Here is a 15,186-nt window from a genome sequence, read left to right as displayed (position 1 = left end):
TTTATGCAAATCTCTGTCCTCTTTGATCTTCCTTTTTGGTGATGCATTCTCTCTCTCTCTCTTAACACGTAAGTGGCTTCTTCTGATCCAAGAATCTGTTTGGATACGGATTGATGAAACTGTAGTTTGCAGGGAAGAATCAGCCGGCAGGGGAAGGGTTAAGCACCCCCTGCTCCCTCACCAGTTCTCCCTGCAAATGTCGCCTCCAGCGCCCATGTTAGCACTGTGAGACAAATGTATTTCTCTCATAATGTGTAATTGCATCTAATTGCCTGGCAGAAGGGTGAGCAGGCAGAAAAAAAGAGCCAAAGGTAAGATACATAATATATGTCTGAGCAATAACAAGTGTAAACAGCAGCTGCTCAGGCTTAGAGGCATTATAGCAACAATTATAATCACATTATAACTACACATTACAAAGGATGCTGCTTGAAACTGGCCAAGGTTTCATTGTGATGGCACCACTGAGGGGGCGAAACTACACAAATGAACATCAACTCAAATGAGGGCTGGGCTCTCAAACCATAGGCCATTATTTCCACCTGCCCTGTGAGAAATAGAAGAGAGAGCAGGCAGCAAGGAATGCCTCTTCTGTCCTGAGATGAACCTGCCCTTAGATCTTCATCTCTGGCTCCCTCCTTTAAGGGAGACTCAGAGGACAATGACAAGAGAGAGGGCCTTTTCCGCTCTGACTCCCTATTTATGTGACCCTCTCCACCGTGGTCCACTTCGAGTCTTCTTTGACATATCTGGCACCTGATAAAAATGTCCATTTTCCGAGGTTGTTTATGGACTAATGATGCTGTTTGGTCAGTGGTGCTGCTTAAATTTTCTGCTACTGGGATGGTGTGTTGCTTCATGGATTATAAGTGTTTTTCATTGTAATGGCCCAGATTCAGCTAACTTGGTGCTCAAAGAAAACTCCATCAGTTCAGGGAATTGTGGGTGGGGCAGGGGAGCAATTAAGAGCATTACTCTTTAATGGGCTTTCATTACACTGTTTTCTGTGTAATATATAGTTTGACATGGATATTTTAAAATTAAAAGTATATTTTATTGCACAGCATTTAATAATGTCTTAATAGAATACCCAGCACCACAAAAACTGGCCCATACTAACAATCTATTATTAAGTATTAGCAGCACAGTTGGGTGGCATTCTTCCTAGAATGCTGAAAAAAACAATAACAGCACACCTTCTCCCACAATTCCTACAACCCTTTGATCCACATTCCATCATTTTGCGGCCAATAAACACATGGCTTGCACTTTCTTATTTTGCTTATTCTGCTGCTAGCTGGAGAGTCCAGAGCTGCTACTCTGCAGAATTCAACTTCTGGTTTGCTGAGCTATTCTGTGGGGTGCTTTGCTTCTTGTTTACTTGGCCGTTCACCACTGAGGCTTGCTCATTTTGGCTAATCTAAAACAGCAGTTTCTATTGTAATTCAGATCAGGAACTTCTGGGTTTTAAGTACATCTCCCCTAAGGCAGATAATAGAAGGCTGCTATTCTTGCTTGCTATATGATGGCAAGTTTTTTTTAAGCATGAGCAGAAACAATGGATAATGCTTGCTATATTTGTAATTATGGAGCAACAATTGCCCATCTATGGATTCACATTTTGTTTCAATCTGAAAAGCTTGAACATTTTTCCTATTGTTCCAATAAATTTTAACTAGCTTTTACTGACTTTAGGAAAGCTAGGATCTCTAAAAAATTGTCTCACCTTCAGCCTCTTGCTGAAGCAAGCAGCTTTCATTTCAGCTATTGGCTAAACTACAGTGCCTCTTCTGACTCAAGCCTTTGCTTTGAAATAGATGTGGCTGGATCGAGAACATCTCAAATTCAGCGGTTTAAAAAGACATTTTTAGAACAAAATGTTTCTCTTCTGTAGATGGTCATGTAAGTTCTTGCTTAATGAGGAATCTTCTAGCCAGGGAAAAAGAAAACAATTTCTTTTTCACAACCCAACGGAGTAATTCTTTTGTCTCTTTGCTAGTTTTAATAAGCTGAGCAGCATAAAAGCATCTTCACTTCGGAGTGTGTGTCCCTCTTCCCAAAATGTCTACCTTTTTCAGCTTTCTCCCTCCACCCACCCCACCCCTAGTCTTGCTGTCTCTCATATGCACAGCCAACAACTTCTCCAAACCTACTGCAAGATTCTCTTTAACAATAAGGCTACTAAGATTTAGAATGCCAGGTACCGTATTTCGAAAAACAAACTAGCCTGTGTGAACATTTGTGTACATTTATGTTTACTCCCATGTAAGTTGCACAGCAAAAATGACCGCAATGGAGTTGTGGAGGCCACTGTGACCCACTGATTTAGACTGGGGATGTATGTGCTCTATCCTGCAGTTGAACAACCTTGAGTGGCTGAATGTTACAAGCTAGGCTAACCTCGTTACCTGTTACATGGAAGACTATTGTAAGATGCAGCACTGCTAGTTTGCAACCGTCACATCCAAAGCCGCACATTTAAAGCGCATGGTTTCCCCCAAAGAATCTTGGAAAATGTATTTTGTTAATGGTGCTGGGAATTGTAGCTTGGGGTGGAACTACAGTTCCCAGGATTTTTTTGGGGGGGGGGAAATACTGAGCGAAGGTAAGAAAAACGGGATTCTTACTCGCCCTTTGCACCCCCTTCTGAATTGTCCGAGCAGAGACCAACGGCCGCCCTCCCTCCTTGGCAAAAAAGGGCGCCGTCTTTGAACGGCTTCAGAGGCAAGACTTGCGAACACCTTACCGGCCATCGAGGGGCGCTGTGAGTACAGCTCCTCGCTGGGCGACAGTCCGGAAGCCGCTCTGCTCCTCTCTATGGCAGCATTCCATCCCGCGAATTCCCTTTGGCGCAGGAAGAGGCGGTGGAGGGTGGGTGGGTGGGAAAGGAGAAGAAAGCGACTTCTGAACAACACGGCTCGCTATTGGTGCGCGCGCGCACCCTCAAGCCAATGGCGATGCCCGTTGCTTGAATCCGGCCCGCCTGGGCGAGCCATCTTGCTGGTCGCTCTGCAGACCGCTGAGCTGTACATTCTCGGTCCGAAGGGAAGGGGAGCAGCCATGCCGCACTATCAGACCTGGGAGGAGTTCACCCGCGCGGCCGAGAAACTCTACATGTCCGACCCCATGAAGGTAAAGGAGAAGCGAGGAGGCTCGCAAGCTTTTGCTGAAGAGGCTGCGGGGGGGGGGGGAGTGTCTGGTCGGATGTCTCGCCCACAAGGTCTGCCAGGATCTTGTGATACCTAATAGCTCCTAGCTTTGATTTACGTCTATTATAGGCGCGCCGGTCTGACTAAAACGTCCAGAGCTCGTAGTTGTGATCCTGAAAGTCTTCACGTGGTTTATTTTTTAAGGTTCTTTCCTTTGAATTCGTTTGTGAAATTGTTTTGGCTCTCACCCCGGGCTTGGGGGAAAGAAGCATTTTTTAAATTGCTGTAGGAAAATATCCCTCGGATAGTGGTTTCCATATAAGATGGCGTTGTAAGCATTCATGCGAACTTCGCCCAGTCACATTCTTCCAGTTCGAGAAGCTGGTCCAGATTTGGGAAGGTATTGTGAGCAGATAGGGAAATGTGTGACTCAATGGTGTACATTCCTTTTAGGAATCAAAGGACACCTAAGGTAAATGGGTTTGGGCAAACGGGTTAGTAAAATGAATGAAAGGGCTACTAATCCCTGCAGAGCTATTTTCACAGCTGGACTGAAAAACTGCTTCTGTGCTTTTGAGTGCGAAGATGACAGCCATTTATTCACCCATGAGATGTTGCTTCTTTCATTTCAGGTGCGTGTGGTACTGAAATATCGGCACTGCGATGGTAATCTGTGCATTAAAGTAACAGATGATGTAGTTGTAAGTAAAGCTCCTGCAGTTTATTGATTTGGGCAGGCTGGGAAATGTTTGGGGCATCTGCCAAAGTTGACCCGTGGGGGTGGGGAGATAAAGATCTGGCCCTTTGGGCCAAAAGCAATCCCTAAGCTAAATTATTTGGATGAATAGTCTCTAATATATTCAGCTGAAAACTGCATGTGGTGGTTTTTGCAGCAAAACAGGTGGTACTTTATCAGTTCCTCCATTGGTCTATGCAAATCTCACTTCCTATCTTGAGTTTATTTCCTTCTGGTTTGCATCATCCCTTGTATGTAGGGGGTGGGGCTAATGAGGAAGGTTGCTACACAGGCAAATGGTGAGATGAAGAGTTAAGCAGCCTCTGCCCGCTTGACATTCCTCCACTGAAAGTAGATGCAGACTATCTGCTTACTAAATGTTTAGTGCTCTGGTCCATGGGGTCACGAAGAGTTGGACACGACCAAATGACTGAACAACAAACAATGCATTTGGATGCCTCCTATGTTATCATAACAAAAATAGGCTTGATGGTACCTGAGCTCAAGGAGCAATTTTTCATCTATATTTGGATATTATTCAAAGCCATTTTGAATCACAATTGTAGAACATTTCAAAACAGCACTACACTGATTTTGACCGCTGATTTTAGAACTACATTTGTGTGTGTGTGGAGGTGGTGTTTCTTAGAATTCCTGAACAACACTGGCATCTAATATTTAAAAAGTTGGTAGATTATTGGGGCATCTCCTATTGTACATCAAAGTTTACCCTAAATGGCTCAATGGAGAAATTATTTTATCATCTTGAATGCCTTCAAACCATTTCCTTAAGTTTTCCATATAGGGGTATGCCTATGGGACTATTTATTTTTATTTATTGTAAATAATGATAATAATAATATGTCCCCAGTCACATTTATATCCCACCTTTTTCTCCATAGAACTCAAGATGGTGTAAATGGTTTTCTCACTCCTCATTTAATCCCCACAGCAACCCTGTGGGGTTGGTTAGGCTGAGAGGCAGTGATTGGCCCAAGGTCACCTAGTGAGCTTCATGGCTGAGTGGGGATTTGAACCCTGATCTCACAGATCCTCATCTGACCCTCTAACCACTACACCACAGTAGGTGGGGCATTAAGCTTTCAGAAAAAAGCATTGCACTTTAAAATTTGGAAATAGTGAAATATTAATCTCGGACTCAACAACATACATTTTTTAAAAAAAAACTACTAAAGCTTCAGCACATAATTAGAAATGACTTTAACAGTAGTGGACAAATGTAATTCCTGTGTATTCTATATGTAAAGCTCTTTGAGTTTACTCAAAGAATGCTAAAACAGTTAGGCATTACGGTCCATAGGATGGCCAGTTCTAGTTCTTTGTTAGCTTTTTATTGAAGGGCATATGAAAAATCCTTTGTATGTCCCATGTAGTCCAGCTTTTACTTTCTAACAGTGACAAGCCAGATGTGTCTGAAACTCACAAATCAAGGTGATGGCTATTTCTGTTTGACCCAATCATCTGGTACTTGCTATCCTGGCTAGCAGGCTAGCTGTTACGCCGCTCCTTTGAAATCTATCAATGTAGTGCAGCACCAAGCTGTTGTTGTTGTTGTTGTCATCGTCTTTGAAGAACTGAACAGAAATGAGAATCTGCTTTGTTTCAGAAAAATTGAATAAAATGAAATTGTGATGTTTATTGTATCTGCAAAACATGTGCTAAATCAGCTCTTTTTGCACCTGTATAAAACCAAGGGATATTGTTTTAGAAACAATAATAGCTGGTCCCCCTTTAAGACTTTCCAGAACCTGCTGTGTTCACGTCCAGTTTTAACAAACTGGTTCTCTTCTAGTTTTACTGTTAGCTTTTCAGAATTTGTTAGCTGCTTCTAAATAAATTTGTTGGCTTCACCACAAAATATTGCAGAACTTAGATCTGAATAAAGTTGTATCACACTGCATAGTTAACCTGCTTTTAAAAAAAGTGTTGTCTTTTAATAAAAAACGGGTCAGAAATTCAGAATACAGTATTTTGGTGAAATAATTCTCTTGTGGAAGAAATGGAAATTTTTTTTCCTGCCAACATTATGAGTCTGGAATGCCTCATGTTGCATGCTCATTGGCCCATATCTGAAGGCAAACAGATGTGTCTCAGGCTAAGACTTCAGGCAAATAAGAAAATAAAGGTATGTTTTTTGGAGAAAGATTCTACACAGTTATATTTAATATTTACTTCCACTCAATAAATAGTGTTTAAGGTTGGAGTCATGGTTCAGGTAGCTAACCTTAGGCAGCTTTCTTAACTTCCCTGTAAGCACTGTGATAATAATAATAATAATAAATTTTATTTATATCCCGCCCTCCCCAGCCAAACTGGGCTCTAACATCAAAGTAGTTGCCCTTTTCACAGGCTAGGAATGTAGGAAAATGTAGGAATAAGGGCATATTTTAAAGGACAGCTTTTCAAAAAGTGTCCTTATGCTCTATTTCAGCTATAATATGCTATCTAATACCTAAGCTGCAACTTCTCTACACACTTACTTGTGAGAAAGCCTCATTAAACTTGGTAGGGCTTCTAGGTAAATCTGCACTTCATTGGGTTGCACGTGTTGTTTGAGAAGTGTGTTTCTAACAGTGTGGATGAGTAACTGTGTTTGACATTACCATCCTTGCAACAACTTAAGTGAAAGGTATTTTCTGTCGTTAAGAGTACCATGCATTGTAAACCAAAATTGGACTGTGGAAAAAGTTGTGTGTTCTCAAAATACAGTAGCACAAATTTCAAAACAAATGTTGTTCAATATAGCACAATATCTTTTATTTCTGGTGCAACATTCTCTAAAAAGCATCTTCTTGATGTCTTGGGTAAATCAAAATTAAAGTTATCATTCTCTCCCTCACCCTTTTTTCTTTCAGTGTCTGCTCTATAGGACAGACCAGGCTCAAGATGTAAAGAAGATAGAGAAATTCCACAGTCAACTAATGCGACTCATGGTAGCCAAAGAATCCCGCAGTGTTGTCATGGAAACAGACTGAATAGCTGGAAATAAAATGAATGCTCCAGTCATATTTCACAGGAGGAAAATATCACTGGATTTGGGCAGATTTTTCGACAGAAGAAGTGTGGCATAAAGTGGATTGTAAAGGGGGTTTTGTAAGGATTTTCAGGCTCCACTTCAGAGTGGTGAGAGGACTATATGCTTTCATTTGAAAGCCTCTATTTATTTTTTTAATTTGAGCAAAAGAGTATATCCTCTGCTGGAAATACTGAAGGTTAAAATATGTTAGGGTAGATTCGTACGTTTTCTTTTGTAAATCTCAGCACTCTGCTTAAAAATAAATGGGAGGAAGCAAGTGTGCTCCTCTGAGGGGACTTCAAGATGCTATCATAGAGGAGTTTTTGCTTGTTCTTAATGAATTTTATGTTGCTGTGTTGGCTAAAGTGAGAAGAACAATGAATTACTAATGTAGAAATGGGGTGATAAGCCTTTATGTATGGATATATTGAGTTAGCGATAGCATCTTCCAAAACTGATTAAAATTGCCAAAATAAATAGTTGGCAATACAGCTAAGCCTGTGTATAAACATTTTATGGATCTGAAAAACTGATACTGGCCTGAAAATCATCAATATATATCGACTACTTAGTTGTTATCTAAAATTTGATAAGGAATAAACTTTTGTTCATGACAGGCAAGTGTTCACAGAAACAGATTCAGGACTTTATTTGGAGTGTCTTATTCTGGATTTGCCCAATGTGGTTTGTTGCAGCTAAAACATCTGTACAAGTTTTTAAAATATCCTTTACCACATTGCTTTCACTTTTTAAGCTTTAAATGTTTCTGTTATAAAGGTATCATAATCACCAAACACTAAAATTGGTGCTACAGTATGAGTGGTATTACATATTGTTAAATACAGCAGTTGAGAGAGGGAAAGCTTAGCTACTACATAAATTGTATGTATGTATGTACTTAGTGTCAAATCATAACTGTTTTCATGATGCCTCTTCTCCAAGAAAGCAGTCTTTTCATATTGTCCTCATATGCTATAGAAACCATTACAAGGGGGTGTTGGTTACACAAGTATGCTTCATACAGCATGGTGATTTGTCTGATGCCACTTCAGGTGCTGATATGAGATCAGCAAAATAAAATACTTGCCAGTACCACTGCCTCTCCTAATGTTGCCTTTCTCCAGAATTTATATTGCATTAATATAAAAATCTTTGCTTCTCGTTGGGATTGAACTCCAGTCATTTTCACCTTTTACAGTTGGTGTGCTATAGAGAGGTTCATTCTTGTGTTTGCTTATTTTTTCAGCATTATACTGCAACCATTTCAAAGGCCAGCTGCCATCCATATGCTTCCTACTAAAGCACTTGTTTCCCCCGATTTCTTCAACATAGTGAACCTAGTCGTAGTCCGCGTTTAAAGGTAAAGGGGCCCCTGACCGTTAAGTCCGATTCTGGGGTTGCGGCACTCATCTCGTTTTACTGGCCGAGGGAGCCGGCGTTTGTCCGCAGACAGCTTCCGGGTGATGTGGCCAGCATGACTAAGCTGCTTCTGGCGAACCAGAGCAGCGCACGGAAACGCCATTTACCTTCCTGCTGGAGCAGTCCCTATTTATCTACTTGCACTTTGACGTGCTTTCAAACTGCTAGGTTGACAGGAGCAGGGACCGAGCAACGGAGCTCACCCCATCGCGGGGATTCGAACCGCCGACCTGATCAGCAAGCCCTAGGCTCTGGTTTAGACCACAGCGCCACCCGCGTCCGCAGTCCGCATTTAAAGTACCCTATATTCTTTTTTGCTTGTGTAAAACCCTGATACAGTGGTACCACGGGTTAAGTACTTAATTCGTTCCGGAGGTCCATTCTTAACCTGAAACTGTTCTTAACCTGAAGCACCACTTTAGCTAATGGGGCCTCCTGCTGTTGTCGTGCCGCCGGAGCACAATTTCTGTTCTCATCCTGAAGCAAAGTTCTTAACCTGAAGCACTATTTCTGGGTTAGTGAAGTCTGTAACCAGAAGCGTATGTAACCCGAGGTACCACTGTATTAAAAAACTGAACTATGCAGCCTGTTTACTCTCTGTACATGCACACCAGTTTGTACAATGAGTGCAAGCCATACCTTTGCCTTGTGTACACAGAGCGTTATGGACTACATTTTCTTACCTTCCCTCTCTGAGGTGGGTGAAGCCTGAGCAAACGTTGGAGAGGAAGAGGGAAAAGTTGGAGCATGGAATAAGATAAATGCAAGCAGATGGGAATAACTGGCATCATGCTTTAAGTCTGATCTCTCTTTGCTTTTTGGTCCTTCTGTTCTCATAACAAAAGGAACCTGCTGGATCAGACCATCCGTTCTAGCATCCTGTTTTCACAGTGGCCAGCCAGATGCCTATGGGAAACCCAAAAGCAGGAATTGAACAGAACAGGAGACTAGCTATCTGTGTTTACCACCAACCGGTATTCAGAAGCATACTGCTTCTTCTGATCATACTGTCTCTTGTGATTGTGCTGAGGGAGGGAGAATGGCCCAAGCCCATAGCTTGACCTGACCATTTAAACATTAAACCATAGTTTAGTGTTAAGTCCAAACATACAGGTTCTAAGGAGCTGGATAGGCAGATAGATTACTTCTACATGACTCAAATGACATTTAAAACCTTTTCTAGTCAAGGGTTGCATTTCAGCTTTTGCCTAATCATGCCTTGTTGAGGAAGGCTGTGCTCTATATCTTACTGTGAATGAGCAGTGTTTGTTCTTGGCTTCCTAATTCTGGTTTATTTGGGTTAGGAAATCATGATTGGTTGCTGCTTTTCACACTAAATAAGAGAGCAGCAACATGCACTGGTTTATGACTTGCCCTGATGGAACATGGCCAATTATTTGCTTGTAAAAGCCAAGTACTGTGTATGCAAAGGATTCTTCTCAGCCTCAGGTTTGAGTGACAATGAATGGTAAATGACTGATCTCTTTTTTTATTATTAAAATGCTCTTTTATTCTTAAAATACTAGCGGCTCTGAAAGTATATAATCTTAGTAGCACCATACAGGTGGATGTGTTTCCTAGAAAACAGCTACTTTTGTTTTGTTTTTCTTGTTTCCCTAAATTTTCATTTATTCTACTTGATCCCATGTATGTTTAGTCAGACCTTCATGGTGTGTAGTGGTGGTTGTTTTTCAGATAATTGTGTTTGGGATTTTATCTATAGAGAATGCTGAGGACTAGGCAACCATATTTCACACTGAAAAGCCACTAGCATCCTATAAACGTGTAGCTATGATGGCACATTGGGGATGTGTTTAGCACAATTACAATTGCAGCTTGCTACTGCATATTTCATACAACAGAGTGAACTTGTTTAGCTGGTTATCTACTGTTCACTTTCTTTCCTAACTGGTAACTGGCTCCACTTCCTTTTCTCAATTCTGTATGAGGCTACCACGTGCTAGATGCAATGATAGTTATTAAAAGCATCTGAGTCATCCTTGCTGTAATGCTGCAGTTAAAAAGTGGTTCATCAATACAGTATTATCACATCTAATCAAGAGCGTACCTTATGAAATATGTAACGGCTTAATTTTTCCTTCCTCTGATTTTTTTTTAATCTATTTGTGGTGATGGTACAATGCAAAGTATTGATAGCATGGTCTACTTGATTAGGGTGACCAAGGGCATATATCGGAGTAATTATGGGTTTTACTTAGTCAGCATATCTTATATCAAAACCAGGCACTTAGAATTTTTTAGAACAGTAGACTCTATATTAGTGTTGTGTTCTTAATGGCCTTCTGACACCTACAGTAACATCCCCTCCAAAAATCACTGAAGAGTTAAAAAATTGCCTGCTAGGGCGTCATTTTCTTCCTAAAAATCCACATTCTAGCCAGGCTAGAAATAACCTCAAGGCCTTTCCTATTACTCCCCCCCCCCCTTCCCTGACATTTTCTCTGTGTTTTGTTTTATGTGCTGCCTCATACTGTTAACATGTTATTTTTATATTGTTAGATGACTTGACCATATTCATGGAAATTGATTGTACAAATATAAGAAATTCCATTAGTTTTTTAAAAGCTGAAACATGTTTTTTCTACAGAATGCAGGAAGGAGAGTTCAGAGGTCCTAGAGATGTGTGTGTGTGTTCTAAACATGAGGAAGTACTTATTGCAGTACAGCCTCTCCCCACTCTCAAATAATCAGCACAAAGGCTCCTGCTGACTCATGCACTGCTTTCAGCGCCTAAACGGGGTGGGGGTAGAATGGAGAAATCCCCACTCAGAGGCGTCCTGTTATAAGTGGGGATTCCCCTGTAGTTTGAGCCTGATAAGAAATTACTTTGAAGAATTCACATAAGGAAAACTGACACCGGTGAATGATCATGTTTGTATACCAAATTTTGCCCTGAGCTAGCTACCACACCTAAAACTTTTCATGCTGGCACATCCACAGGTGAATAAGAAGAGTAGTCAAGTTGGCATGCAAAGAAAGGCTACATAAAGCATTTGACGAACGCTATGAGGCATAATGTGAATTTATTTTTATTTTATTTTTTAAAAGATGCCTTATTCCTAGATGCTTAAAATGCCTTTGAAAGAGTTGAAAAACCTTGTCTTCAGTGTTTGTACTGAATCAAGTCTTCCAGTGTACTGTCACAGTATGTACTAATTCTGTATCAAATATTTATGTCAAGAGACAAGGTGATACTACCCTCATAGATCCAGACCTTACATAACTATATATTTTTCAGAAATATCCATATGCAGGATCTAACGATAGAAAACCAGAGTGGGTAAGAGAGATCTGGAAAAAAACAAGCTAAAGGTGGACTAACAAAGATACACAGGATCCCTTGAAAACAACTGAAATAGAATAATACCTATAAGTTTGTGAAATCTTGTTTGCTTACCTAAACTAAATCTTGGATGGAGTGTACAAAGATGAATGCCTAATCTCATGTACTTATTATGGATTGAAATACCATTGAAAAATAGATTATAAAAAGCATTCTAAGCCTTTTAATTTTATATGGGGATGCAGAAGGCATTCTAGGAAAGTAGTGAAAAGCTTACATAAGGAAAATAGGGAAGAGCAGGTTAGTTTTTCTGCTCTAACGATGCCTGCAGGTTAAGGGAAAAATGGGAATAGGTACATGAATCAATGCTTACCTAGCTGTTGTTTTTTTAATACAGTCAACATGTTTATGAAATCTATACATTTTCTTGAGTAAGTGATGTGTTAGTGTGATACATTTAGTAAGGGCCAAGTGTAAGAAATTGTATTAAGCAGTGAAAAAGGTTTGGGAAGGCATTACTTCCCAGGAATAGCAGGGTTTAAGTACTAAACTTTGAAGATGGAGTTACAACTTTTGAGTGAATCAGCTGAGTCGCCTTACAAATCAGATATACTTCATTGCAGTCCCATTAGAAAATGAAGTGCACCAAAAGAAGCTTTACTGTACTTCCAAACAAGTAAAGGATTTATGGGGGTATGTGGGGGGATAAAGTCAGTTTATTTGTAAAACACTCCATTGATACTGATTTACGAATTCTGCACACAACTGAATGTGCTCAGTTTTATTCTATGATAAATAAATTACAGGGAATTTGCTACTAGAAGTTCTTTGAACTTTGAAGGGATAATAATTCTATTAAGGGCTGCAAAATATTTCTATAGCTTCACATAATAATAGCACTTTGCCTCTATCCAACTTTAAGATCTGCAGTGGAGCCAGAATGATAAAAATTAGCTTATTACAAGTGAGGCATGTTCCAATTCAGGGTACAAGCTGACTGCCCCTTTCTGGGATACACCATTCCATCCCACCCTCCTCTAGCAGTCAGCATTATGTGCCCATTGAACATGCTCAGTCCTCACTGCTATTTTGGGCTAACCCCAAATATTCTTTTTTTGTGTGTACTTCTGTAAGTCTTTGAGGTCCCCCAAGCTTGCTACCTAGACAGCATCTTAAAAAGCAGAGACATCACCTTGCCGACAAAGGTCCGTATAGTTAAAGCTATGGTTTTCCCAGTAGTGATGTATGGAAGTGAGAGCTGGACCATAAAGAAGGCTGATCGCCGAAGAATTGATGCTTTTGAATTATGGTGCTGGAGGAGACTCTTGAGAGTCCCATGGACTGCAAGAAGATCAAACCTATCCATTCTTAAGGAAATCAGCTCACCGGAGTGCTCAACCTGAGTGCTCACCGGAAGGACAGATCGTGAAGCTGAGGCTCCAATACTTTGGCCACCTCATGAGAAGAGAAGACTCCCTGGAAAAGACCCTGATGTTGGGAAAGATGGAGGGCACAAGGAGAAGGGGATGACAGAGGACGAGATGGTTGGACAGTGTTCTTGAAGCTACCAGCATGAGTTTGACCAAACTGCGGGAGGCAGTGGAAGACTGGAGTGCCTGGCGTGCTCTGGTCCATGAGGTCATGAAGAGTCGGACACAACTAAACGACAACAACAAAGCTTGCTACTGTGTAGATTGTGCTGTGCTGGGAATTCACACTTTGAAGGTGAGTTTTCTAAGAATACATTGCTTCCTGCCGGGTGACAGAATAAGAGATTGTGACCTGAGTTGAATTGCTAAATATAGGGTGGGATGCATATCCAAAATAACCATGTTAGGTGTACTTATCACTAATGTATTAAACTTGTGTCTTGACTGTTTATATTTACCTTACCTTAATATGAAATACTCCACTGCAAAAAGAAATGTAATACATCAGGGTGAAGAACAAGGGTCTACTATTATTTTTGTCATAATCAACATCAACATCTTCTCTTTTTTTACTAACCATCCCTAATCACAATGAAGTTGAGGGAGAGGTGCTTGGCATTACCAAAAGATGGCAAGTAAGTATGCACTATCATGCCAAAATCGGGCAGACCCACTAAGGAGTGCTCCTAAGCATATCCACTATCTTTTGCTGGTATGACACCATGTTTACCATTGTTAGCATTTAGTATAAAGGTTACTGTAATTTGATTAGAGTGGCTGGGGAAACCCAGCCAGATGGGTGGGGTATATATTTATTTATTTTATTATTATTATTATTATTGTTATTGTTATTGTTGTTGTTGTTATAGCTGGTGTCTAGAGGAGCATGCAAGTTGCTTATGTGTGTGATGGTTGGGATATGTACTCCCCATAGATGGACTGTATTTAATTATGATGCTGTAATTTCAAAAAGCCTTTAACACAAATGAATAAAAGGTATTGTGTTTACTGCTGGCACCTAGCAACATGTATATAGGGCACATACACTTTAGCAGTTTAAAATGTAACAAGGCCATTCCTCCCTGCTGTGTTTCAAGTGGTGTCTTACGTACACATAACTACCTTATTTGTTTCCTCGCACATTACCCAGTTTGTTTTCCCCTGTCTGCAACCCTCCGAAACTCCTGTTCATCTGCGCATACACTGTCATCTGTGCATGTGCAACAGCAATCTAAAGTTAACACATCTCAACTTAACCACAGCTTGTTTTCAAATTGGATGAGAAGCGCTTTGAGGGAAACCAGTATTTTGCAAGATGCTACAATATACGTTTGGATTGTGTACTTGTTTTTTTAAAACACCAGCTGTGGGAGTGCACTGGAGTCGGAGTAAATGGTAATGTGCACACAGCCATAGTCCCACTATATTATGTGGGTGGCTCAAGTGGAATGGATGTAAAGGTACAAAGAAAAATGTGCTCTTAACACAAACCATATGAAGATTAGTTCTGGTACAAATGAAGCTGTGGAAACTTGGGACATTAAATACTTGGACTCTATGAAATATTCTTAACCCTACTGTTGCACAGAGAGACTAGAGCTCCTCTGCACTTCATAACCCCAATGAGGTTATGTGTTTATTTTCTTGCTGCATACCAGAATTCATTTGACATGATTTCTTCGACAACTCAGTATGTGTTTTCAGTAAAAAGCCACTGTTAGCTGTTAAAGAGAATGGAATGAGTATAAACACTAGCAGCAATGGGTTTTATATGCATGCTAGAATAACCATATTCTGCCAGGTTGAGCTTTTGCCCAGCAGGCTCTGAACACTGGTACGTAGCCATATATTTGCAGGGGACGTTCATTTCAGTCTGCTATTTCTGAACACCACCCAATACAGGCCTAATTTAAAGTGGACAATTGGCACAGCGGATTTTCTGTTCTTTCATTTGACCTGCACAAACCAGCTTCGGAGCTGTGTTGGTTTCTGCTTTTCTTTCACTTCCCCTCGTGTGGGCTTAAGAGGATGCTTTGGGCCCCAATGCTGAAAAAATTACATGCATAACTCTGTTGAGGGAGGGCTCTGTAGTTCAGTGGACTTATCAGAAA

The 15,186-nt window shown here is 40.6% G+C and overlaps 1 protein-coding gene and 1 long non-coding RNA gene across 9 annotated transcripts in view; one reads left to right on the top strand and one right to left on the bottom strand.

The window, feature by feature from the left end:
* LOC308474217 overlaps positions 1–15,186 on the bottom strand; it is a 30,373-nt gene that overhangs the window by 13,928 nt on the left and 1,259 nt on the right. For 3 of the 8 annotated variants that reach the window (XR_013984564.1, XR_013984565.1, XR_013984566.1), the window contains exon 1: positions 2,747–2,873. The exons of 2 other annotated variants lie outside the window; for them this stretch is intronic. This is a non-coding gene — a long non-coding RNA (uncharacterized lncRNA). 3 more of the 8 variants (XR_013984567.1, XR_013984568.1, XR_013984569.1) reach the window with 3 other exon arrangements.
* Positions 2,948–8,014, top strand: SRP9 (signal recognition particle 9). Its single transcript, XM_081000334.1, has 3 exons — positions 2,948–3,132; positions 3,782–3,850; positions 6,762–8,014. Exons 1-3 carry the CDS (start codon positions 3,061–3,063, stop codon positions 6,879–6,881), a joined length of 261 nt encoding a protein of 86 aa, XP_080856460.1. The 5' UTR covers positions 2,948–3,060; the 3' UTR covers positions 6,882–8,014.

The sequence above is a fragment of the Podarcis pityusensis genome (assembly GCF_964106645.2).
Source record: "Podarcis pityusensis genome assembly, chromosome: 3".
NCBI classification, from domain to species: Eukaryota; Metazoa; Chordata; class Lepidosauria; order Squamata; family Lacertidae; genus Podarcis; species Podarcis pityusensis.
The sequence above is the reverse complement of the archived record's forward strand: the minus strand, read 5'-3'. Positions and strand labels throughout refer to the sequence as shown.

Bases quoted from the DNA above. Each gene is read 5' to 3' on its own strand.
- SRP9 (XM_081000334.1), top strand. From the start codon at position 3,061: ATGCCGCACTATCAGACCTGGGAGGAGTTCACCCGCGCGGCCGAGAAA. The intron at 3,133-3,781 runs GTAAAGGAGAAG...CTTTCATTTCAG, and splicing joins ACATGTCCGACCCCATGAAG to GTGCGTGTGGTACTGAAATA. The intron at 3,851-6,761 runs GTAAGTAAAGCT...TTTTTCTTTCAG, and splicing joins AAGTAACAGATGATGTAGTT to TGTCTGCTCTATAGGACAGA.